The sequence below is a fragment of the Oikopleura dioica genome, chromosome 1 (assembly GCF_907165135.1).
Source record: "Oikopleura dioica chromosome 1, OKI2018_I68_1.0, whole genome shotgun sequence".
In the NCBI taxonomy this organism is placed as follows: Eukaryota; Metazoa; Chordata; class Appendicularia; order Copelata; family Oikopleuridae; genus Oikopleura; species Oikopleura dioica.
In genome coordinates this window covers 7286544-7308951 of record NC_137291.1, presented here as the reverse complement: position 1 = coordinate 7308951, position 22408 = coordinate 7286544, and the positions used below count along the sequence as shown (strand labels likewise).

The 22408-nt window shown below is 38.2% G+C and overlaps 7 protein-coding genes across 9 annotated transcripts; 5 read left to right on the top strand and 2 right to left on the bottom strand.

Annotated features, from left to right (window-relative positions):
- Positions 1–767: 767 nt before the first annotated feature.
- Positions 768–1554, top strand: LOC145695229 (uncharacterized). The gene is made up of 4 exons (XM_081772232.1): positions 768–845; positions 914–1102; positions 1144–1327; positions 1372–1554. The coding sequence occupies exons 3-4, from the start codon at positions 1154–1156 to the stop codon at positions 1525–1527; spliced, it is 330 nt and encodes a 109-aa protein (XP_081628358.1). The 5' UTR covers positions 768–845; positions 914–1102; positions 1144–1153; the 3' UTR covers positions 1528–1554.
- Positions 1555–2203: 649 nt separating this feature from the next.
- Positions 2204–2848, top strand: LOC145711328 (uncharacterized). The gene is made up of 3 exons (XM_081789049.1): positions 2204–2327; positions 2375–2567; positions 2611–2848. The coding sequence occupies exons 1-3, from the start codon at positions 2254–2256 to the stop codon at positions 2764–2766; spliced, it is 423 nt and encodes a 140-aa protein (XP_081645175.1). The 5' UTR covers positions 2204–2253; the 3' UTR covers positions 2767–2848.
- Positions 2849–2948: 100 nt separating this feature from the next.
- On the top strand, positions 2949–3572 carry LOC145711329 (uncharacterized). The gene is made up of 4 exons (XM_081789050.1): positions 2949–3078; positions 3153–3234; positions 3284–3372; positions 3420–3572. Exons 1-4 carry the CDS (start codon positions 2958–2960, stop codon positions 3512–3514), a joined length of 387 nt encoding a protein of 128 aa, XP_081645176.1. The 5' UTR covers positions 2949–2957; the 3' UTR covers positions 3515–3572.
- A 3032-nt stretch (positions 3573–6604) lies between these two features.
- Positions 6605–10351, top strand: LOC145704333 (uncharacterized). Its single transcript, XM_081781785.1, has 6 exons — positions 6605–6676; positions 6721–6785; positions 8332–8425; positions 9108–9187; positions 9234–9373; positions 9585–10351. The coding sequence occupies exons 1-6, from the start codon at positions 6648–6650 to the stop codon at positions 9834–9836; spliced, it is 660 nt and encodes a 219-aa protein (XP_081637911.1). The 5' UTR covers positions 6605–6647; the 3' UTR covers positions 9837–10351.
- Positions 10352–14881: 4530 nt separating this feature from the next.
- LOC145704142 (headcase protein homolog) lies at positions 14882–19562 on the bottom strand. Of its 3 annotated transcripts, none has more exons than XM_081781591.1 (11): positions 19391–19562; positions 17897–17958; positions 17572–17667; positions 17031–17107; positions 16816–16907; positions 16667–16764; positions 16272–16559; positions 16051–16226; positions 15909–16003; positions 15752–15846; positions 14882–15691 (listed from the first exon to the last, which is right to left on the bottom strand). In XM_081781591.1, the coding sequence occupies exons 1-11, from the start codon at positions 19468–19470 to the stop codon at positions 15543–15545; spliced, it is 1308 nt and encodes a 435-aa protein (XP_081637717.1). In that variant the 5' UTR covers positions 19471–19562; the 3' UTR covers positions 14882–15542. The 3 variants fall into 3 exon arrangements, with proteins under 3 accessions (XP_081637717.1, XP_081637710.1, XP_081637723.1); XM_081781584.1 differs by lacking the exon at positions 19391–19562 and adding an exon at positions 19102–19300; XM_081781597.1 differs by lacking the exon at positions 19391–19562 and adding an exon at positions 18010–19029.
- A 316-nt stretch (positions 19563–19878) lies between these two features.
- On the bottom strand, positions 19879–20574 carry LOC145704165 (programmed cell death protein 6-like). The gene is made up of 4 exons (XM_081781609.1): positions 20500–20574; positions 20214–20455; positions 20028–20173; positions 19879–19981 (listed from the first exon to the last, which is right to left on the bottom strand). Exons 1-4 carry the CDS (start codon positions 20565–20567, stop codon positions 19904–19906), a joined length of 534 nt encoding a protein of 177 aa, XP_081637735.1. The 5' UTR covers positions 20568–20574; the 3' UTR covers positions 19879–19903.
- A 404-nt stretch (positions 20575–20978) lies between these two features.
- LOC145710188 (UDP-GlcNAc:betaGal beta-1,3-N-acetylglucosaminyltransferase 7-like) lies at positions 20979–22368 on the top strand. Its single transcript, XM_081787894.1, has 2 exons — positions 20979–21411; positions 21463–22368. Exons 1-2 carry the CDS (start codon positions 21198–21200, stop codon positions 22164–22166), a joined length of 918 nt encoding a protein of 305 aa, XP_081644020.1. The 5' UTR covers positions 20979–21197; the 3' UTR covers positions 22167–22368.
- The last annotated feature ends 40 nt before the right edge of the window (positions 22369–22408 follow it).

Here is a 22408-nt window from a genome sequence, read left to right as displayed (position 1 = left end):
GTTCCTTTTTTATAAAATTGATAGGCCTCGGACGTAAAAAAGACGATTTTATCCAGACTAGATGGTGGATAGGGCATCTTTTGCAGAAGGATTTTTTTTTTACTGATGAGAGATAAATAAGCAGTTTTGATTATAATTAATAAAACAGACTAAACATAAATGTTTTAGCATTTATTGTCTCTAGAATTTTGGATATTGTTTGAAAAATGCATTTAGCAGACTTAGTTTTATGTACCCGAATACCGCTCCGCCGCAGTATCAGCAGCAGCGGCCTTACCCTGCTGTGCCCTTTGCTGGTGCGCCTGGCTATGGAACTCCACCACCAGCGCCTAATCCAGCTCCGGCTTACGCTCCTCCGCCACCTCCAGCACCGAGTACTCCTCAACCAGTGATCTTGAACATTCAACAAAACGCTCCTTCTCCTACTTTGGCAGCACCAGCGCCGATTCAACCAGCCCTTTCTGAACAAGCTCTTCGTGAGTTTTAAATTTTTGGGTATTTTAAGAAGAATATTTTTTAAGTTTTAGTTCTTAGTCTGAAAATGTATTTAGATATTTTACGTTTTTCTTTTTTTCAGCGCAACGAGCACCAGTTCCCGTAGAAACCTCAAGCAGAAGCACGGGTTCGTCCATTTGTATGTGTTGCTGTGTTTCCTTTGTGATTCTCATTATTATTTCGAATGTATTAAGGAAAAGGTCTTAAAAACCAGATCTACTTATAAATTATTAGTTATAATAATCAAATGATTTTTCGACCTTTTGAATAAGAGCCATTAATGGAAATACCGATCTAGAGACAACGAGCCAGGGAACTACAACACCTGACTATGATTATATCTACTATGGGTAGGGTTCATTAACCATACAATAGATTCTGTAGCCCAGGAAATCAACAGCCACTTCAATAATCTTAGCACAACGACAATCTCAACGACAACGACAATCCCAACGGGTCCTCGCGTTCCTCCAAGTCCACCGTTTCCTCTATTTGACTACTTTTTTAATATTGATCATTCTGATGTCGACGGAACAAGCGTAGAACTCACCAGTGGTGGTCATACTACTGGTCTCGAATACACAGTTTCCACCTTTATCGACGTCTAGTAAGCAATATCTAATTGGAAATGACACTTTTTTATTCAAGCGTGAACTCAATGTTTTACACTTCAAATATTCATATGTGCAACAAAATCATGTCACATTCAAGCGATGGGCTAACTTTCGAATTCACGGAATTTGCCACGGAACTTGGATATGATTTTGTCTATTTACAGGGCGTGAACGGAATTCAATACTTCTTTTCTGGTCCTGAAACGCCTGGATCATTTGTAAGTTTTTATTTTTTAGAAAATATTTTAATTGAAATTTTAAGGATGGAATGCGACTGTCAACACAATTTGACCCAATACAGATATGCTTCAAGTCTGACCATATGATCGAAGATACTGGATTCTTAATTCGAGCGATCGACGGATACGAGCCTGAAAATGATATTGATGCTAATTGGCCTGATAAAGTGTCCAACTGACCATTTTTCTAATAAAGAACATGAGAAATCTTTATAAAAGTCAACTTGCATAATGCAATTTGCTTCCCCGATGAAATTTTTTCTCTAGAATTGAGAAGACTGTTTGGAAAATGTATTTGACAGACTTAGTTTAATGTACCCGAATACCGCACCGCCGCAGTATCAGCAGCAGCAGCCTTACCCTGCTGCACCCTTTGCTGGTGCACCTGGATATGGAGCTCCACCACCACCACCTGCTCCAGCTCCGGCTATGGCCCCGCAGCCCCCTCCAGCACCAAGTACTCATCAACCAATGGTCATAAACATTCAACAAAACGCTCCTCCTCCTTCTCTATCATCGCCGCCACCGGTTCAACAAGCTCTTTCTCAACAAGCTTTACGTAAGCTCTTGACTTTTTAGTAAAAAGTTTATATTTTTAAAAAGTTTTTATTTTTAAATTTGAAGAAATACTCATTTGATTTCAGCTCAGCAGATACAAGTTCCAGTACAGGCCTCAGAAAGAAGTCCGGCTTCGTCCATTTCAATTGGTTGCTGTGTTTGCTTCTTGGTTTTCATTATTATTTCGAATATTGTTGGGAAAAGGTCGTCAATACAGTATTGGCAATACTAGATCAAGGTTGACGACAAAGTTCATATTGGCGACCTTTTCTATAAGAGCAGGTTGAGATGCTCCAACTCCGCCGTTTCCTGTCTTCAATGACGCCCAATTTCACAATATTGATGGCATGGTTGTCGAAGAAAGTATCCCACTATGCGATGGCCCTCTTGAATACACGGTTTTTACTTTTATTGATGTGCCGTAAGTAACATATTCGAGTGTATCGCAAATGATATTTTTTGATTAAGTCTTGGAGCTTATGGAAATAATGCATACGTCGGAGCCATTCATTGCTGTCACAAAATCATGTCAAATTCAAGCGAAGGGTTAACTTTCGAATTTGTGGAATTCGCAACAGAACTTGGATATGATTTTGTATATTTACAGGGCGAGAATGGAGTTCAATACTACTTTTCTGGACCCGAAACTCGTGGATCATTTGTGAGTTTTTATTACAAAAATAAATGTAATTAGAAATTATAAGAATGGAATGAGGCTTTCAACAATATATTCCCCAATGAAACTTTGCTTCAAATCTGATGAAAAGAATGGAGATACCGGATTCAAAATTCGTGCGATCAATGGTTACGAACCTTGGAATGATATCGACAACAACTGGCCTGACAAAGTGAACACTTGATTATTTTTCAAATAAAAATTGAGTCTATTTTATGGAATGCACAGTATGAAGTCATTAGCGCCTTCCTAAAGGTTATTAAAACCGCGGGTTTGACATGCGACGCCAAGAAGGGCACGGTTTGTTTGTTGGTTCTTTTGAACTCGATCGACTTGTGAGTTGGGACTCTGACTTTGACGTTCTTTTCGAAAGAAATGATTTTCAAGAGTGTCTTCATTTTCGCTTCATTTGCTTTTTCCCGGCAATTGTGCCCAGAAAGATATACCGAAGCCTTCGAGAGTGCTTTGAGAGACAGTATTCGATCATACTTGAGAGGTAATATAAGAAAGTATATTTATTTTAGTCATTTTTTACTAAGTAAGAGAATTTGCATTTATTTTCAAATTCAGACAAGCAGTCTTCGTTGTCTCCCTGTTCGCCGATTTTCACGGGTCGTCCAATCTGTTCAAAATCACGAGACGGTGGAAAACTGTAAAAAAACATACGTCACTATAGTATCGAAAACATATCTAAATTTTAGCTGTCAAATCTTCTGCGAGCCCTTTCGTCCAGAAAGTGACCCATTTTCTGATACAATTTGTGGCGTTTTTGTCGAGTACAAAATTCAAGGTATCCCTTTAATTTAAAGAAAACCTAATAAGATAATTCTTTTACAGAAATCGAAAATAACCGAGGAGAATTGGGAATGCATCGTCTTCCACCGCGGCGCAGTCTGGTCCTTGGACGAGTTACTACTTCTCTATGCACGTGAGGACTCACGTGGTCTCTTTCTGTAGCTACAGAACAAAGTCACGAGGGCTTTCAGAAGCTATCCGATCATGTGTTCAATAAATTTATCGTTTCAATTCATGCATATTTAGCGCCGCAGGCTGAGAATATATTACCTAGCGAATAATTAATTTTCTGCTGAAAGAATTATCGGAAACTTATAATTTTATAACCATGCCTTCAATATGTATTTTTATCACGTGATTTTTCCAATAATTGGACTTCCAAATAGATGCTTTTCATCTTAATTTCGAATTGAAGCCTTCTTTATATTATTTTTTACTTGAAAATTTTGTTTGGAAGTCTCTTCTTGAAAATTTTAATTGGCATTGAGAATCTGGCTCTATTGGGCCATAAAAAATTTCCCCGAAAAGGGCGAGTTTAAAATAAACACGAGCTTTGGCGACGCGTGAATATTGCGCCGCGATATGATTTGTCTTGATCCGACCGCGCGGTGAACGAGCGGCTAGATTCTCAATAGCCTTGAGGGATGGAGAATCTTGCGGTTTTTTCGGCAATCTCCCGCCGAGTGGGCCACCCAAAATAGCAACTTCGAACTTTGCAATTCTCGATCAATCATCATTCAGCGAAGGATGTTTTTAGAAAAATAAATGTATAAAAATATATCAAGTTTATTTTAAATTAATAGATTGGGATTCAGGAAGACAGGGACGAAACACCACTGGTGGGCTGAAATAGATTTAGCTCAATGCTTCCTTGCATTCCAACACTAAACTTTTTTTCTAAAATAAGTTCTGCTTACCGAACGAGATATTGTTTTCATTTTATTTTTGTTTTCCTCTATTTTTTTGTAGAGAAAATTCTAATTTTTCTTCAATTTTTCATTTTTCTTTCATTTCTTTTCCAAATTTCCAAAAAGGACAAGCGCGAGGGCCACTAAGTCAATTGCCATCGTCACAAAGCACACAGTCTTTATAAGGAAAGCGCAGTAAAAATTTCAAAACGTAACGTAATCGAGAAGATTACGAGCGTATTTGAGCTCGCGTGACGTTGCGTACTCAAACTGCCCCTGAATACAATTTCTGTTTGAAGAGTTAGTAGGACTCTTCAAATTTGAAAATCTCAATTGAACTTGGCTTTTTATATTTTATTTTTCAGCCTTGCTGGCAAATCTAACCCGCAAAATCTGACTGAAACTCAAACGAGCGAAGACTGTTCATTGTACTTTGAACTCTTTGTTCGAAAAAAATTCGGAAGGTGCGAAATTTGGAATTTTCAACTAGCTGCGAATTTCTTTTTCTAGCTTCATTTTTGTCAGAATTTTTTGAAAAAAGAGTTGAAAAATGACATCGAAGGCGAGGTAAAAATATGTATTTCCAGAATAGTTGGCGCCTGATAATCTGCGTCCAGACGAGTTCATGTCCTGAGCTATGAGAAGTTCTGAAAAGATCTGTAAATAGGGAACGGTTACAGTCTTCTAGTCGAGGAAGCTACAGTTTCCACTGTTGTCCAGACCTCTTAGGTCTCAAGAACAGGCTCATATTCTCCGGTGTGAGACAGCTTAAATGCGTTTTCCGGTGGTATTCGTCTGAGCCCTTTTCCAAGAGAAAAATTCCAGCTTGGAAATTTGTCCTCAAATTAGCATTTTGCAGCAGGCCCATAAGAATATCATCCTCCTTAGCTGATTCAGAAACGGATTTGTAATTAATTCTGTCTGAAGAAAATTGAAATAGAAAATTATTTTTTAATAAAATTAATAAAAATACTAAAATAGATTAAAAATGCTTTTTTAACAAAAGTTTTCATGAAACTTTAGTTCTTCTTTGATAAATATTTAAGCAGTAGTGTCAAGGTTACAGTAGCAAAAGTCGACAGGTCCATTTTCTCAATTGAATTTTAGCGGCGGCGTTTCAGCGCGAAAGGGCGCTGGAGAGCGCTCGGAATCGCTCGGAGCGCGGCGGATTGGACAGTCGAAGCAGAATCTCATTCCGAGCACTTCCGAGAGCACCCGAAGAGAATTTAGCGAGAAGAAACAAAGAGCCACCGCCAAGAAGAATTTGAACAATTTTGACTACCAGCACAGGCATGCGGATGAACTTACAGAAGCAAACATGATTAGACAATCCTTTTTGAATGATTTCATCAGTAAAAATTTTACTATAATAATTATTTATTACAAAAATTTAATTTAAAAAAATAATAAAGACAAAATTTATTTAAAATTAAAAATATAAAAGAAGAAAAAAATAAATAATAAAGTAATAATTAAAAATAAAAACTGCGAACTAGATAAAAAAAAACGTATCAATAAAATTGAGAAAGACATTTTGAACGCAAGTATTTTGACTCTGAATAACTCCGAGATATCGTTATAAGCAGTTTTCGATAGAATTTCTTATCAAAAGATTCTTCAAAAGATCTTTCAGGTTTTCCTCGAGTATTTTCTTATCTTACTTTTATTTTGTGCGGAGATATTTTTCGATTCATATTTTCCTTTGAAGAATAAAGATATGATATGAAATTTATCAGCACCAATTCAAGATTATCTAGCTATTAGCAAGATTAAAATCAAAGATTCTATATTCCATACATTTCTTTCATATTTTTTTGTCAACAAAGATAGGAAAAGGGAAAGCATTACGGATAAGTAAACCTGGCGGGCTGAATCACCCTTTGATTAGGCTTTTTCTAACTTGATGAATAGCGATGCCCACTCACAAGATTTGCGTCTAGTCCAAGGTCATGAAAGATACAAACTATTACCCTTCTCTGAACCTTGACTCTAACCCTAACCTTTATCCTTACCCATAGTTCGCTATTATCTGAATATTTTCGGAAAGCCAAGTTTATTCAATTTTAAAATATAAAAAGTCTTTTGCCACTATCAAATCTTGCAGTAGAGCTACTATTTCCGATTCGACCCCACTATAATTATCTGTATATTCATCAATTTTGTCAAAATTGAAAACCGAGGGACCGGGAGTATGAGTTTACGGCGACATTGTCGGCAGAAGGCGACGGAAACGGAATTGGGATTCTCCGCCGATAGGATATAAATACGAAACAAATTTATTTCAGTCATAGGAGATCATTTATATTTCTATCGGTTCTGATTTTCAGAAATAAAAATTTATCCGCTCAGAAGTATTATTTCAATGTTGATGTCAAATCAACGCCCAAACAGGTAAATTATCATTTTTTTAGCATAAATTTTACGAGAAAATTAAGGTTTCGACCAGACGAGCTTTTCGATTTATCTGGGGCAGATTCCTTCCAGATTTTCAATGAAGCAGGTAATTGGCAATAACTAATTGCTTATTAAATGATCAATTACTGGAGGAGTCTTTCCGTTAAAATAAGTACCCTTTATTTTGATTTCTGAAGAATTTTTGAGACAAAAAAGAGTGTAAAAAGTGTTCAAATCGAACAAAAATGGGACATTCAAACATCTTCTTTATCAGCTTCCAACATTAATTCTATCTCTTGAAGAAATAGCACCCTCTCTGATAGAGACAATTGGCGATATTATAATTTCTCCGATAAGGCGGCATAAAACATTAGGCTCTGTTAGAGTCTATTCAGAATAAAGACTATCTCGGATCAAAAAATCTATCTATTTGTTTTTGGATTTCAGGAATGTTAGTTTCTCTTACTTTTTTAGATCAAAAATGACTGTAGTTTGACCTTGAATTAGACCTTCTCGATTTAAGGGTACAACCTTCGATTTAAGCCCATTTTGAAAATCCAGGGTAGTACCCTTAACTGAGCATCGAACTTATTTTTTGAACAATAGAAACAAAAATAAGAGCACTAGAAAAGAATAGAAAAAGAAGTTCAAAAGTGGGAAAATGTCTCTGTCAAGCTATCTGGATGATTCAAGCTCTAGCCAAAGTTTTCGCCTTCGGGCCCTTATGCTGGACTTACTCAGGACAGAAGAATCCTTTCACCAGAACTCCAAATTTCGCATCGCAAGTAAATCAACCACAAATTAGAGATAACTAACAATTATGGAAAGCAAGAGAATAAAGCTGCTTGAAGACACTTATGAATGTACAGACATACACTCACCCCGGTATTAATTATTCGTGAATATCCTTTACGAGCACGGAAAAATTCGTAAAAAAGCGCCCCAAAGAATAAAGAAGAGAGAACATAAGTGCCGCAATTTTTCAAATAAAAAACATTTTCATGATCACTGGAAACAACTGTAATCATTGAAAATCGCACAATGCAGTCTTTTAACGCTATCCGCTTATTTTTCGGTCTTTTTTGGGGTGCCTAATCTACGGACTTATAATTTTTTTTTCAATAGGTGAAATCCTTTTTTTTTTGCTTACAAATTTGTCTTGTTTCCCTTTTTTAAATATTTCCCTTAACGGATTCCGAGGATTATTCTTTTACCTTTTCTGAAATTCATTATTTCCAGAACCAAAGAAGGGAAACTCTGACTAGAGACGTTCTATATAAATCTCAGCATTTTCTTATCATCAAATCCATTCAGACTCTAAATTTTAAAGAAGCTTGATGAACGATTGTTTTAATGAAATGTTCTCTTCCATGATTTCAGGTCCAAATAGTAACTTTTCAAAAATCAAATAACAAAGACCAAAGGAATTCCAAGAATTTCTACCACTCTCCCGCTGGTCGTCCTTTTCCCTCTCAAATTTCTAACAAGCCGGGCGCGTGACTAGACGCTGAATATCCTCCTGGCAAAGCTGGCAAAACATAGCCACAAATCACCCCCTCCTACAAAAATAATCACTCTCCCACATCACCGGAAACACTTCAAACGCGCTCTGAGATCGCCACTCTTATCTTAGGATTAAATTTGCCTTTTAGTGCAGCCGTGTCTGCGTGATGACTCCCTTACAGAAATCATGGACTGCAGCGATTACTTCTTCCCTGTTGCCTCTGATGAAAGCTTGCAAACAATGTAAGTTATTGATAGGGTAAATCACTAATATCGACTTTTTTTGGGCTTAGAAGGGGGGTCATATAATACATATTTAGAAAGCCAAGAACCTGAGGATCATTTTGACTATTTATACTAGGAGGTCATCTCATACCCTGAGGGCATTTAGGCACCTCGAAAGTTCCAAAATCTGGCCAACTTGAGAATTTCGAATTTTTGAACGCCTTTTAAAGCCAGCCACTTGGCTTGAATTGTAGCCCAGGCTCTGACGGTCATTTTGAGAACCTGATTACCCCCCCCCCCCCTTCTGGGGCGCAAGTTGGCCAGATTTTGGGACTTCGGAGGTGCCTAAATGCACTCAGGGTATGAGATGACCCCCTAGTATAAATAGTCAAAATGATCCTCAGGTTCTTGGCTTTCTAAATATGTATTATATGACCCCTCTTCTAACCCCAAAAAAAAGTCGATTTCTTTCTGATTTACCCTAGTAATTGACGATAACTTATCGTTAAAAGAGCCAAGTTAGAAGGAAGGATGGATCGATTTTCATTCTATCAAATCATAAATGTTTCCATTACGTTTACCGTGAAATATCAAAACCAGAAAGAATCCGGAATTGATCGATAAAGTGTTGATAAATAACTGATAATTGGACCAGAAAAAAAAACGAACTAAAGAAACAAATGTTTAAGAACATTTTCAGGCCAACCTCGCAGCCAGCAGTTGAAAATCCCCCAGCATACAACGAAGTCGTCAAAGTAGAAGATACAGCTTCACAGCCAGGTTTGAGCCTTACTGAAAAAACGACATCATCAATTCTGTTGTGTAGCTTCTCCGCCAGAACCACAAGCAAGAAAGCCAAGAAAAGTAGCGACGAGACGAAGGCCAGCAGAGAAACTCCCGCCGAGACACAAATCCGGCCAATACGCGAGCATCAAAAACGACGCGGGCAAAATTCAGGAAGATTATGTAAGTTGACAATACAAGAGGACTTTGTCTTCAAATAACCCTAGAACTTTTTCCTTATATATTATTTTCGATATGAATTGAGAGCAATTATTTGATTATTCTTTATCTCTGCCGAGCTTCTTCTCTATAAATTTGTACTTTGATGTTTTGATAAAATTGTAAAGATAAATCGCTCTTCACCAACTGGTAGCTAATTACTCAATATTTTCAGATAAGCGACGAAGAAGAGCGAAAAAGAGTCCTCGAAAAGCGCGAAAAGAACCGAGCAGCCGCCGCCAAAGCTCGCAAAAGAAAGCAGGAGCAACTGGAAACGCTCGAGAAAGAAAAGGTGAAGCTGGAAATGGACATAAACCGAGCGCGCGAAGAAGTCCTAGAAGCACAGAGACTACGCAACACTCTCAGAACGATCTTTGAAGAGCATGACAGGGTCTGTGCTTACAGACAGATTCACCTTGAAAATTAGCTGCTCATCCACTGCTGAAAATTTTACATTTTTTCTTACCGACTTTTACTGGCCCAATTTGGCGCCTCCTCGATTTTGATCAGATATTGACCAGTTTTGAAATATTCGACAAACTGGTTAATACTTTTTAAATCATCAAATGATCAAATTTGATCATTCACTTTTATTTCTTTCGAAAAATTTGCGAGAAAGCTCTTTTGATTTTACATTTTTTTTCTTGATGTTTTATATCTCAAACGAAGGTGAAACTATTTGCTGACAAAACATGGCTTGACTTTATATAGGAAATTTCATTGAAACTCTGCTCTAGTTCTTCCCGCTTTCCTGAACAACTTTTTTATCAATTTGATAATTTTACTCTGACTGTAAGATACATTTTAGCTCGGTCTTTCGTAAATGCTTACGGGTGTGCTTTTTCATTGCTTTTTTGTGCTTAATTTTCTTGCTTCATACGTTTTGATATTAATCTCTTGTTAATTGTGTTTTCTTCTATTTTCCTGCCATACATAAGAAATACAGTCATCTACAATATTGAATCAATTCTGCAATCAAGGCTGGGGATTTAAGCGCTTCATTCTATCACCAAAAATTTTGATCGAGTTCTTACCTCTGAATTTTTGCCCACGTTTTCCCTTGGTCTTTTTATAACACAAATACAGTATGTTTCCATTTTTCCGGACTAATTTTTGCCCAGATTTTCAAAAATGTCCGGAAAATTGGGTCACCTGCAAAAAATGCATGTCCCACCAAATATACTTAAATTTTTTCGAAAAACAGACATTTCTCAGTCAAGAAGTCGATTTTCCGCGAAGTAAGCTTCTAGCTTCCAGAAATTGATGGAATCCTCGCCAACAAGCTTAACTAGCCCCCATAAGAAGCTTATTCAACGGGTGCGCGTTTTTTCTGGCATTTTTGGGAAATGCGTCTTTTCTGGCATCGCGTTCTTTCTGGCAGTCGCGTCTTTTCAGTGGTCGCCTCTCGCCCAGATCGCCTCCTGCCCAGATCGCCTCCTGCCCAGATCGCCTCCCGCCCAACTTGGGCAAGAGGCGATCTTGGGCCAGAGGCGATCTTGGGCCAGAGGCGATGTGAAATTATTTTCATAGCAAACTATCAATGACTTGGGCGAAAGGCGATCTTGGGCAGGAGGCGATCACTTTAAAATAATTCCATTAAACTTCCTCTGCTATCACGTGGACTGATTTTTCATTCAACCTCTCAAGAAGACGATTTTTCCTCAACTAAATTCGAAAACACCTCCAAAATAGAACGAACCGATATTGAATCATGCAAAAGTCATGAGAAACCTTCTTTCCGATCAACACAGGGATTAGCGCCCTATTTCCTGCTCTTTCTAGTGTTGTTTGCGATGCGCTCTCATCAAAGAAGTACCCAACGGACTGCATTCAAAAATAACTTTTATTTAAAAGAAAACAAGAGTTATGAATTGATTATCAATAATATATTTATAATAATATTTATTCATAAATAATGACGGATTCAAAACTGGTGGCTGTTATCAAGCGTTTTGTCTTGAGGATCGTTTCGTCAAGAAGTGTAGAATTTATTCGACTTGAATTGAGAATCGAGAGTTTCTAACAGACCGTCATTCCCCTTTCTTTCAAATTGGCTCGTTGTTGTGATATTGAACATCAACCCAGCGAACTCAAAAGTATCCGGTAGCTTCATTACCTGGTTATTTCAGAATATGGAAATTCAGAAGAGTTCAAGTGATAATCGAATCACTAATCAAAGCTGGAAAGAGCAGGAAATAGGGCGCTAATCCCTGTGTTGATCGGAAAGAAGGTTTCTCATGACTTTTGCATGATTCAATATCGGTTCGTTCTATTTTGGAGGTGTTTTCGAATTTAGTTGAGGAAAAATCGTCTTCTTGAGAAGTTGAATGAAAAAATCAGTCCACGTGATAGCAGAGGAAGTTTAATGGAATTATATTAAAGTGATCGCCTCCTGCCCAAGATCGCCTCTAGCCCAAGTCATTTAAAGTTTTCTTTGAAAATTATTTCTCATCGCCTCTCGCCCAAGATCGCCTCTGGCCCAGATCGCCTCTTGCCCAAGTTGGGCGAGAGGCGATCTTGGGCAGGAGGCGATCTGGGCAGGAGGCGATCTGGGCGAGAGGCGACCACTCCGTCTTTTCTGGCATTGAAGTCTGATTCATTGAATTCTAATATCAAGTAGGGTCTACCAAATCTAATTAACTGTTATTTCCTTCTTAAATTATCTTCAAGAAGAAGAACCCGTAGTTTTGAATATGATTGAGGGGACCAATTTCTTGGCACTAGAATCGAATAAAGAATTATTAGATCATCATAATAAATGCTGAAAATCTTTTAAATTATGTACAGTGTGAAGCACTTTTAAGGCCGACCCTTTTAAGGCCACTTTTTCGGAAAATCCCCAAAATCTGTCATCCTAGAAAAATCCATTTTAAGGCCACTTTTTCAATTGTTATTCAAAATCCGAAAGTTTCACTTAAAAACTAGTCATATTCGACTGCGTCTCCGGCCATTATGAAGTCAATGGTTTCTCAGCGTCGGCATTGTCTGTCCCTTGAACTTAAGGCTTTTTACACTCTCAATGTTGAAGGACGTGTTTCATCAATTTGAAACGCTAGGAAATGCTCGACCAATTTTTCCTCTTGTTTCTCCAGAACACTTTCTCGAGATCTTCAACTGCTCGATTTTTCTTCAAAATCATCCTCTTGAAGTAGTCCTTTGTTGAGCCATGATCGCTTGAAGATTGCAGGGCTCATGTTCATGAAGATTTCGTTCGCCTGATTCACGAGATCTTCTTCCTTGATGTTCGAGTGATCATGTTCGACAACGAAATCTTTAATGTAAACGCGGATCTTTTTCTGAAGACGACAGAATGCGACGTCATCAAGAGGTTGATGAAAGCCTTATTAATTTTTTATACTTTTTTGTCCAAAAAAGGGAAAAATTTCTTGTCATCCGACTCGGGACAAAAATATCTATTTTAAGGCCACTTTTGAAATTCGCTGTCATCCGAAAATCGGCCTTAAAAGTGCTTCACACTGTAAATGATCAGCACTATTTTTTGATGATAAAAACTTATAAATCAAATAAAAAGTTTTGCCTGTGGCAAGTTGCTATTGAAGGTAAAGATTTTATGCTATTCAAATCAGCTTATTAGATTTGGTAGACCCTACTCAATATCAGAGTAAAATGAATCAGACTCCAGTGCCAGAAAAGACGCGACTGCCAGAAAGAACGCGATGCCAGAAAAGACGCATTTCTCAAAAATGCCAGAAAAGACGCGCACCCTTATTCAACGGTAGATTGATTCTTTTTTGACAAAAAATGATCGCATGTCAGTAAAATTTGGATAATATTCGGAAAATTGGACCATGGTTAATTTTGCAGTGCCCCACTTAAATGCCTTATAATCGGAAAAATGGACTCCGGAAAAATGGAAACAAACTGTATACAGTATACATTGTTTCAGAATGAGACTTGCTGAGCGAATTCTGTTCGGTAAATATAACGCGATAGTAAAAATTCATTTTTCGTTCGCTTCAACTGAATTCAGAATTTTTTATACACGCTAGATGTCCCCGAAAGTGGCGCAAATAAAATAGGAGACTGCCTTAATCGCCGTTAAAACGTTGCATCGGCTGCCTTAATCGTCGTCGCTAAAACGTTGCATTGGGCTGCCTTAATCGTCGTCTTGGGAGAATCTGGAAAGTCTAGAAACACTCTGAAAGCGCTGGTTGGCGCGCGCCTACCTATCTTGAAATTGAAAAAGGCAAGATGAGTCAGACGACGATTAAGGCAGCCCATGCAACGTTTTAGCGATGACTAAAGCAGTCCGATGCAACGTTTTAACGACGATTAAGGCAGCCGATGCAACGTTTTAACGACGATTAAGGCAGTCACCTATTTTAAGTGTTGAAAAACAAGAGATTCCGGAAAAATATTTGGATGGAAATTACTTCTTTGATGGTCGGAAGCATTCGCATAGTGCGACTTATGTTGCGAAATGCAGAATATGCTCGTAAGTTTAATTAAGAATAACTGAAATAGACTCATTTGATGTTAAAGTGTTGCTCCAAAGAAATTTTACTACTGTTATTGCAACGATGACGGTTTCAAAGGTATCAATGCATTTTGCACTGATTGTGCTTCAGTGCAGAGTTTTACTCATGAGCAAGGATGCAAATGCAAATTTTGTACACAGTACAGACCCGGAACTTTAAGTTTAATAAAAACTCGCTTCAAATGCTTTTACATGGAATGCGAAGCTTCTTTGACCTTCAACGAGTTTTTCGAACATTTTCGAAAATCCGAGTGTTCTTCATCTGGCCAACCTCGTTTTCCCGAAAAATCAACGAGTAAGCCCAAATCAAGGGTCAAAACCACTGGTTCTCATCACGTGCGACTTCCTGAAGACATCGAGAGAGATCTGAACTCGCGAGAAAATGAGTTACAAGAAATGAACTCGAATTTACAATCAATGAGGAACGAGTTCGAAAAAATCTTCATCGAGGAAAAAGATATTTCTGCAGAACTACAGACTGTCGAAAAGAAAATGAATGACAACTCTTCAAAAATAGAAAATCTTCTACATGAGAATGAGCGGCTAGCCCGAAATAAAAATGACCTTCAGAAGAAACTCCAATCATTATCCGAAAGAAAAAAGAGAGTCAGGGAAAAACAACCCAAAACACCGAACCGAGGTTTGCTACCAAACATAAATTATTTTTACTTCATCTTTTAGAGCCAGCTGACGATAATTGCTGCAAAGTATGCTTCTCGCCTTTCGACAAAAATCTCCACCATCAATCGTGCATAACGAAGTGCTTTCACTCCTTTTGCTTCCGATGTCTCAATGCTCTCAACCCCAAGAATTGCCCTAGCTGCCGGGAGCCTTTTCAGATGAGCGACGTTCGAAAAATCTACTGATGAAGAATGCCGACAAATTGAGACGATATCGACTTCTTTATTTTCCTTTAGTTCTTGATTTATCTGTTTTCCCCTGCTTTCAAAATAAATAGTTTTAATAAGTTTTATCGAACAAGAATTTTATTGAAATATTGAAACCACATGAATGAAATATAGCGAACGTGATAGAAATTGGTACTAAAAGTTTTTTCTTCCTCCACACTTTCAAAATCAAGCTTGCCACTGGCATTCTGCCGGGAAGCAAGGAGAACGACCTGATTTTAAGAGTACTTGGGGTTTTTTTCTTTGTTTTTGCTGAAAATATTTTTTAAACGTTTTGTTGAATAGAGAAGAATCGGCGACACCTTCTGATCTTTGGGAAGAAGATAAGGAAAATAGAGAACAAGGAGGAGAGCACATTTTTGTTGTTGTTTTTTGAATCGTTGAAAATTGGTACTAAGGGTGGCCTATCGCTTGCTGGACAAGAAATAGACAAAAATTGGACGTAAAATTGGGTGATCGTGAAGATTGGATCTTCAGGATCCGTGCCTTGAATTTTTGTAAGAAATTCAAGTAGGCTTTAGGAAAGAAAATTCCTGATTTTGAAAATTAGTTTGTTAATTATTTTTTTTTTTTGATAAAATACCCAAACCATTTCGAGATTGAAAGATGGTTGGTTGAAAATTTTAGGGTCCAAATGGGGAATTTTCGAAAAGGTCTGTTTGTCACTGGGGTTTCGGAATCAGTCATAAATACGAACAGACAAACAGACACTCGTATTTGAAACGTATTAGGCTGGGCCTGGTTGGTTTGGCCTGAGACGATAGGTGTTCATCGGGTTGATGCAATGATAGTCAACAGCGTAGCAGGAGTGGCATCGTTCTCGTTTTGAGTAGTAGGAATACGCGCGCGGCACTCGGTAATCTCCCAGTGGCTTTCCTAATAGATTCTTAGTCTATCAATTCTACAAAAATGAAGCATTGGTTGTTTGAGACTTACTGCAGTTTTTACAGCAGACTCTCGCTTCACAGCATGGCTTCGCGGCGAAAATATCGAATTTGTAAAGAGTACCAATTTGAAATTCACCACCAGACCTAAAAGAATCTTTATGAAAACCAATTAACAGTGAGATAAAGATCATCCTCATCAAACTTACCATGTTACCCTGCAATAGCCACATTCGACATCGTTCCCTTCCAAGCATTGTACACAAACGCCATGAATGTACTTATTCTGTCCGTCAATTTTGACCTGAAGAAGACTAGCTGAAGAACGGTTCTATTTTCGGTGCCACTCACGAAAACAGGATGCTCAGTTGAGTTAATATCTGGCGACAGAAACATAAGCCCATTGACGAGCGGAAACTGGTCGTAAACTGGCATTCGGATCCGACAAACCGAGCAGAAGATTTCGTCAGCGCCGCACATGGACAGGTTTGAGAGGACGTATGTTTTCATGTCTTCCATGGCATATCCTTCAAGTTCGAAATGAGTTTTTAAAATAAAGATTTTTCAAAAACCTTCACAATCGACTTTGATATGGTTTGAGTTGAACTTGTGCGGAGGAAGATACTCTTCAATTCCCTTGAAATCGAGTCTGTGTCTGAAATTCGTGTGGCGCATCGGCCGCAGCTTGAGATCTTTCTGCGTAAGATCAGATACATGTTTATCCGTCTGGACATCAGTGACGACAGTTCCAATTGAGACGATAGAGCGTTTTCCTTTTCGCTTGACTTTTGCGTTCTTCAGGATGACGGGGATCTCGGAATCGATAAACTCGCCCATTGTTCCTCCTTTCGGTTTTGTTTCTATGAAGAGAGAATTTTAATACAATGAATAGTCGATCGAGAAAATCGTCAAATGAGAAACAGTATTTCAGGTCATTAGCCAATAAGAAATCGTCATTGTTTCTTACCATTGACGGGTCTTGTCTGTTCTGGAGGAGACGGATGCGAACCCGAAGATGGAGAGGTGCCAGGAGCCGAGCCATAGCCCGATGATCCATTAGAATCGCTGAATAATGATTTATGAAGCGATTGTTTGTGAATGGCGGGAAGAGCTTACCCTGTTTCTGTTCGTAATCTGTGATGATGCTCGTTTTTTGGCTTCATAAACGCCGGGCGAACAATGCCTTTTGAGCACTCGCAGGTGCACAACTAGAATTTATGAGTCATTCATTTGAAAATATTTTTCGAAAAAAAAAAATTTATTTTTCTCAAAAAAAATTTTATTAAAATTATTGATTTCAAAAAAATTTTTGATATTTTTTTTTAATTTACCTTGTAGACCAAAGTATACGCGTTCTCCGTCCACAGATGGTTCTTTATTTTTCTCGGGGAGGCTGTTTTGTATCTCGCTAAAAAAAAGGGTTCGAGTTTCAGAGTTGGCTGAAAATTATTTTTGGCTTGAGTGGTCACGGGCGGACGGGGCAGCAGCAATAGTGGCCTCTTACTGGCAGCGCGCCAAAGCTGATCGAAGTCGCCGTCACGTGACGCAATCTCAAGCCAGGAGAGAGGGCAACAGTGAACTTGCGCCACCAGTTGCGGCTATCAGACCGAAAGTTAATAGAGCCCAAGCCGCGGGCGAGAAATATGGGATTTGGTTTTTCCGCTTTCGGACTAATTTTGAACTAATTTTCAATATCAAAATCATTGCAAAATGCCTGTAATGGAAGAACAGTGAATCTTTCTGAGATTTCCTGCAAAATCAATCATTTTTTACGATCTTTTGAATCCTCAAAAGTCAAATACGCGCCACGGTCAAGAGTCCAACTCCAGTCTGACAGACCATCAAACTCCACAAGATCTCTCCTTTCCCTACCTTGTTGAGACAGCCCCTCGAGCAGCGTCTCCTCAAACTTTTGAAAGCATTGATTGTGCATGACCGTCGGCTGATCGCAGTCCGGATTTGTGCACTTTTTTATGAGCTCAAATTTGATGTTTGGAGATTTATGGGTTATCAAAGATGAACTCCCTTGACGATGGTCTTCTTGGAAGAGTTTTTTGAATCATGAATTATGATGTTCGGCAAATAAAACAAAAAAAAGTCATGCTCGTTACAAATTCAGAAATTCAAAAGCGAGCGTGTTTACTTTTCAATCACGCTGGCGAGAAAAATATTGAAGCAAGAATTTAGGCTCTTTCCTGAACTTCCGTCGCATTTTCGTAAGGTTTCAATGGCTGGCCACACTCGCCAAGGGCACAATGACTAAAACACGCAGTTATTTGATGGTTTCCATAATTCAATGATTTCCGGTACCTCCAAGACATAACAAGCCTTTTCTCCTTCTTGCTCCCTTTTTTTCGCTTTAAAAATTCTCTGCCAGACAATAGAAAAACAATTCCTCCCTTTTGCTGATTCAAGAGAAAAATTTTAATGCAACCTAAGTTTTTCTCAAAACAAGGTTCTTTTCAAACCGGTGAACGAAAAAGTGTAAAACTATTTTTCTGACTTCTGTAGATTTTTTCTGACTTTCTGATGATAGTCGACTTTATTCCGTCTTGAGTGGCGCATCGACCGTCTTTTCCGACAAAGGTGGAAAGACAAATGTAAAACAAATAGATTTGTCTGAAACCGACAAAATACATCTTAAAATGGTCAGAAAAACAAGTTATTGACCTTCTTTTTCAAATGCAGTCGATCAGAGAATTATTTGAGAAGACGATTTTAACAAGATAATTTTTTATTGATTTTTTATAGTTTTCAGCAAATCCAACATACAAAACTTATATTTACTATCAAAACAAATCATCACCTTACTCTTTTCTAGCACACGTAAGTTCCGAAAGACCAAATTACGGTGATTTTTAATAAATAATGAAAAAACAATTGGTTTGGTAAATCAACTCTTTTGGAGTCATTTTCAAGCTTGAAAACAACCCCCAACAACCATCGATAGGACAACAACGCTTATTTATCAACATAAAATAGCAACATGGGAAATATAAAAACCAGAGTAAGAGAAAATATTAGAAAATATATGTTCTCCATTGTTTGACCGAGCAATAAAAGTGAACTTGTGATTTTGGTTTTTTCGCCTTTAGGGCTAGGTCATCGAACGCCCAGACTGACGTCAGAAGTAGCACGGGACAGAACGTGCTTCTCGGTCCGAAAATATTTTTTCTTCCTGAAGAAGAGCTAGAATTTTCGGTCGGAAAAGAGAATTTTTACGATGCAGTACTTCTAATTTGCGGATAATAACAGTCATGATTTGGCATTAGCAACTGGTTCTATCGAAACGATACTCAGATAATCAAAGGAAAATGTCTATTTTTCTTATCGACGTATATCAATTTCCTTTGAAAAATAAAAGCTGCCCTATTTTTTCCAATATAAATTTATAAAAGTCACCTTTCTTTAGCTAAGGAATAGTGAAAATCCCCTTTGACTTGATCCAAGACCTCTTCGAAATTCTCAGCAAAAGGGTCTCTATTTGGATTGAATTCATTTTTCTCGAAAAACATCGTCATTTATTTTCTTCACGATTTTTTCATTCAAGAGTAAATTTAGAGTAACCCGGCCAGCTGCAGACTGTTAGAGAGCTCGTCTCGTAGCATTATTTTCGTTAGATTTTTCATTCAATGACTCAGTCGAAGAAAAAAACGCGTATTCTGTCGACCGATGTGGTTTTTGAACATACCAGTCGTCTCGGAAGACGTCTTCGAATCGTTGATTGAGCTGCTCTCTGATGTGGTAGGGAATGGCTCTGGCAAGGCTCATCGATGTTTTATGCCGTTTTATTTAGGTATTCTAGCTCTAGGAAAGAAAGAAAAAGAGGGAGAAATGTAGTAGTTATGATGGTCACGCGAAAAGATCGGCCAGACCAGAGGAGGTTAGGGAGTGAACGCCCCGTGCGCTAGGGTAGCCAGAGGCCTCTTTGATCCCATGATGCCCCGCGGATGAGCAAAAACCATCATGTGATTTTCAATTCAACAGAAAATGTAGTACTACGCGTTCGAGACTGACATGGAATTCTTACGTAACAAAAGCATCAACGAAAATCACCAAAACTACCAAATATGCTAAAATGTATGTGTGCACCCTAAGTCCATGGGTGGTTGTTATCCTTGTCTCGCAGACTTCTCGACTGATCCAAGCATGAAAAATGCATGACAAACGAACTTTTTTCGACGGATCATTTATTGTGCAAGAATCACGTGTTTTGGAGAACGACAGTCAGGAATTCTTCGTATGTAAAGTGCGCAGTACCATTCTGCATCTTGTCGAAAGGCTAAAGATTTTCACCGTGAAAAAAAGTTTCAACTGGGAAGTTTTACCTGGAAAGCGGCGGTAAGTTGCCTAATTTTTATGAGAACCATCACAAAACCGTCGAATTGAAGAAATCCGTCGCCACTAAAGTCAAATTTCCGCATCAAAACATTGATAAACTGCCTCGACAAATTGTATCCAAGCTGTCTTATAGCTAAAAATCATTAATTCCTGAAAAACAGTAGATTTCAAACCTGCAGTTAGCTCTTCTGCATCAATGGCGCCTCCGTTGTCAACATCGAACTGATTGAAGACCTCTCTCCAGTTCCCAAGAAAAGCCCAGATTTTTTGAAACTCTTCAAAGTTGATTTCCTTAGTTTTGTCGTCATCGAACATGTCAATCATAGCAATGATAACATGCATGTCAAATTTCGTATAATCATTGTTCATCAGAGCTTCTTGCAGCTCTACAGCATTCAATCGCCCTGTCTCTGACCTAGAAAACATTAAATCTATTCTCGCAATTGGAAACCATCAAACCTGTCGACTTTATCAAACCATTGTCTTAGGTCGCAGTTAGATTTCGATCTTGATCTCTGTCTGCTCATTTTTTGCCGCTTTCTGAAGCGACAATAACCAACAGAGTAACAGACAATAAAAGGTTAATTTTAACGACTTCCAGTGAATGATTGGCGTTCCCACACTTTATTTCATTAAAATTCCATCTTTACTTACCCAATAATGAAGTTTTATTGGGATAACATACGTCTGTGTCTGCGGGAACAAGACTTAATACTTTCATAAGTGGCAGTCGCTTCTATAAGTTTCGAGCTGAAGTGGTTATGTTTGAACGCATCCTGCTTCAAATTTAAAAAAGTTTAATTTCTTTCGAAAATGAGAAAAGAGGAGAGACAAAGAAGACGACAAAGGCAACTTCAGTACTCCTGCTTGATCGTTTTAATCGTAAGATTACTCGGATAAGCTTGAAATTATTGTAAAAAAGTTAAATTTAGATAATTGTGTATTCTTTCGAGTCCACAAAGTCGAGAGAAGAACCGATTGTTGCTGAAAAAATCAGTTATCAAAAAATATATCCCAAAAAAGAACCTCAAGAGAAACCGAAAGAAAAATGGAAACTTCTGAAAAACCACTTCATTCATAACTGCGCTTTTGATAATTGCAAGAAGCATTCCTCACTGAAGAGCTCACAGAAACTTTGCGAGGAAAATGATGACTGCATGGGGGTCGTAGGAATTAATGATTACTTTGAGCTGAGAAGAGGTCCTAGTATCATCAAAAGTTCTCAAAACGAAACTTCTTGGCTAATTCAGAGAGAAGAATGCTTTCCCGAAGAAGATGAAATCTTTCTTGATTTAGAACTCCTTGAACAAAATTACCCAGAGTTGAAGGGAATCAAACGAAGGGGCTTGGATGGAAAATGCGTATATCCAGGTACAGAACTTGTTAATTATTGTTCAAGAATTTCTCCAACAATTTATTTAGGCCTGCCGTACATCAACAAACTGATGCGATTCAATCCGAATTTGAAGCCAAAACTTCTGGCGCATCCAGAAAACTGCCAATTTGATCCTTCATCAAACCTCACTTCACTTCTTTTTGGAATAAAAACGATGCCAGACGCAGTTGTTGCACGAGAAACTCTTCGAAAAACTTGGCTGAATGAAGAAATATGGAACTGGCTTGGCATCGAAATAAAGATCGTCTTTATAATTGGCCGCCCTGACGAGGAGGTGATTAAAGACGAGATTAAAACATACAATGATTTGCTTGTGCTTGACTTTGAAGAAAATCATTACGGCCTCCCGTACAAAGATATCGGCTTCCTTCAATTCATCGAGAAATCGTGTCAAAAAGCGGATTTCGTTTTCAAGGGCGATGATGACATACTCCTTCTTCCACAAAATCTTAAGATGGAAATGAACAAACTCAAGAGAGAAAACGGCATTTTCTACGAAGCTATAGGCTGCCTAAAAGAGCGACCGACGCCTATTCGAGAATTTAGCAAATATTTTATGCCAAAGCAGCTGTGGGAAAAAGATGTTTATCCTCAATATTTTTCTGGAGCTGGATATCTAACAACTGGTGATTTCGCATTGAGTCTAGCAAAAGAAATTTCGAATGCTCCTGTTTTGCCGTTGGATGATGTTTACATTGGATCACTAATTGAAGCAGCAGGAAAAAGGTAGTCCGAGTTTTTTTACGGGGAAATTAAATCCTTCAGAGATACACTGCTTCGGTCTGAGAGCATTTGCTGCGGATTAATCTGGGCAGAAGAGGCAATCGCGAAAAATCATCTTTGCAGCTTACGAGGGCTAACAGTTGCTCATAAATTCAAGGACTACCAACATCTTGAGTGGGCATACCACGATCTTGTTTCTGGAAATTTCGAATGTGACATAGAAGGAGATGGCGTCAGGTAAAGCTAAAT

Bases quoted from the DNA above. Each gene is read 5' to 3' on its own strand.
- LOC145704165 (XM_081781609.1), bottom strand. From the start codon at position 20,567: ATGAGCAGACAGAGATCAAGATCGAAATCTAACTGCGACCTAAGACAA. The intron at 20,456-20,499 runs GTTTGATGGTTT...AATGTTTTCTAG, and splicing joins TGGTTTGATAAAGTCGACAG to GTCAGAGACAGGGCGATTGA. The intron at 20,174-20,213 runs GTTTGAAATCTA...AATGATTTTTAG, and splicing joins TGCAGAAGAGCTAACTGCAG to CTATAAGACAGCTTGGATAC.
- LOC145710188 (XM_081787894.1), top strand. From the start codon at position 21,198: ATGGGGGTCGTAGGAATTAATGATTACTTTGAGCTGAGAAGAGGTCCT. The intron at 21,412-21,462 runs GTACAGAACTTG...CAATTTATTTAG, and splicing joins TGGAAAATGCGTATATCCAG to GCCTGCCGTACATCAACAAA.
- LOC145711328 (XM_081789049.1), top strand. From the start codon at position 2,254: ATGGTTGTCGAAGAAAGTATCCCACTATGCGATGGCCCTCTTGAATAC. The intron at 2,328-2,374 runs GTAAGTAACATA...TTTTTGATTAAG, and splicing joins TTTACTTTTATTGATGTGCC to TCTTGGAGCTTATGGAAATA. The intron at 2,568-2,610 runs GTGAGTTTTTAT...AGAAATTATAAG, and splicing joins CCGAAACTCGTGGATCATTT to AATGGAATGAGGCTTTCAAC.
- LOC145695229 (XM_081772232.1), top strand. From the start codon at position 1,154: ATGTTTTACACTTCAAATATTCATATGTGCAACAAAATCATGTCACAT. The intron at 1,328-1,371 runs GTAAGTTTTTAT...TGAAATTTTAAG, and splicing joins CTGAAACGCCTGGATCATTT to GATGGAATGCGACTGTCAAC.
- LOC145704142 (XM_081781584.1), bottom strand. From the start codon at position 19,220: ATGACGATGTTTTTCGAGAAAAATGAATTCAATCCAAATAGAGACCCT. The intron at 15,847-15,908 runs GTAAGTTTGATG...AGATTCTTTTAG, and splicing joins GGCTATTGCAGGGTAACATG to GTCTGGTGGTGAATTTCAAA. The intron at 15,692-15,751 runs GTAAGTCTCAAA...AGAATCTATTAG, and splicing joins AGTCTGCTGTAAAAACTGCA to GAAAGCCACTGGGAGATTAC.
- LOC145711329 (XM_081789050.1), top strand. From the start codon at position 2,958: ATGATTTTCAAGAGTGTCTTCATTTTCGCTTCATTTGCTTTTTCCCGG. The intron at 3,235-3,283 runs GTAAAAAAACAT...TCTAAATTTTAG, and splicing joins TCACGAGACGGTGGAAAACT to CTGTCAAATCTTCTGCGAGC. The intron at 3,373-3,419 runs GTATCCCTTTAA...ATTCTTTTACAG, and splicing joins TGTCGAGTACAAAATTCAAG to AAATCGAAAATAACCGAGGA.
- LOC145704333 (XM_081781785.1), top strand. From the start codon at position 6,648: ATGTTGATGTCAAATCAACGCCCAAACAG. The intron at 8,426-9,107 runs GTAAGTTATTGA...GAACATTTTCAG, and splicing joins GATGAAAGCTTGCAAACAAT to GCCAACCTCGCAGCCAGCAG. The intron at 9,374-9,584 runs GTAAGTTGACAA...CAATATTTTCAG, and splicing joins GCAAAATTCAGGAAGATTAT to ATAAGCGACGAAGAAGAGCG.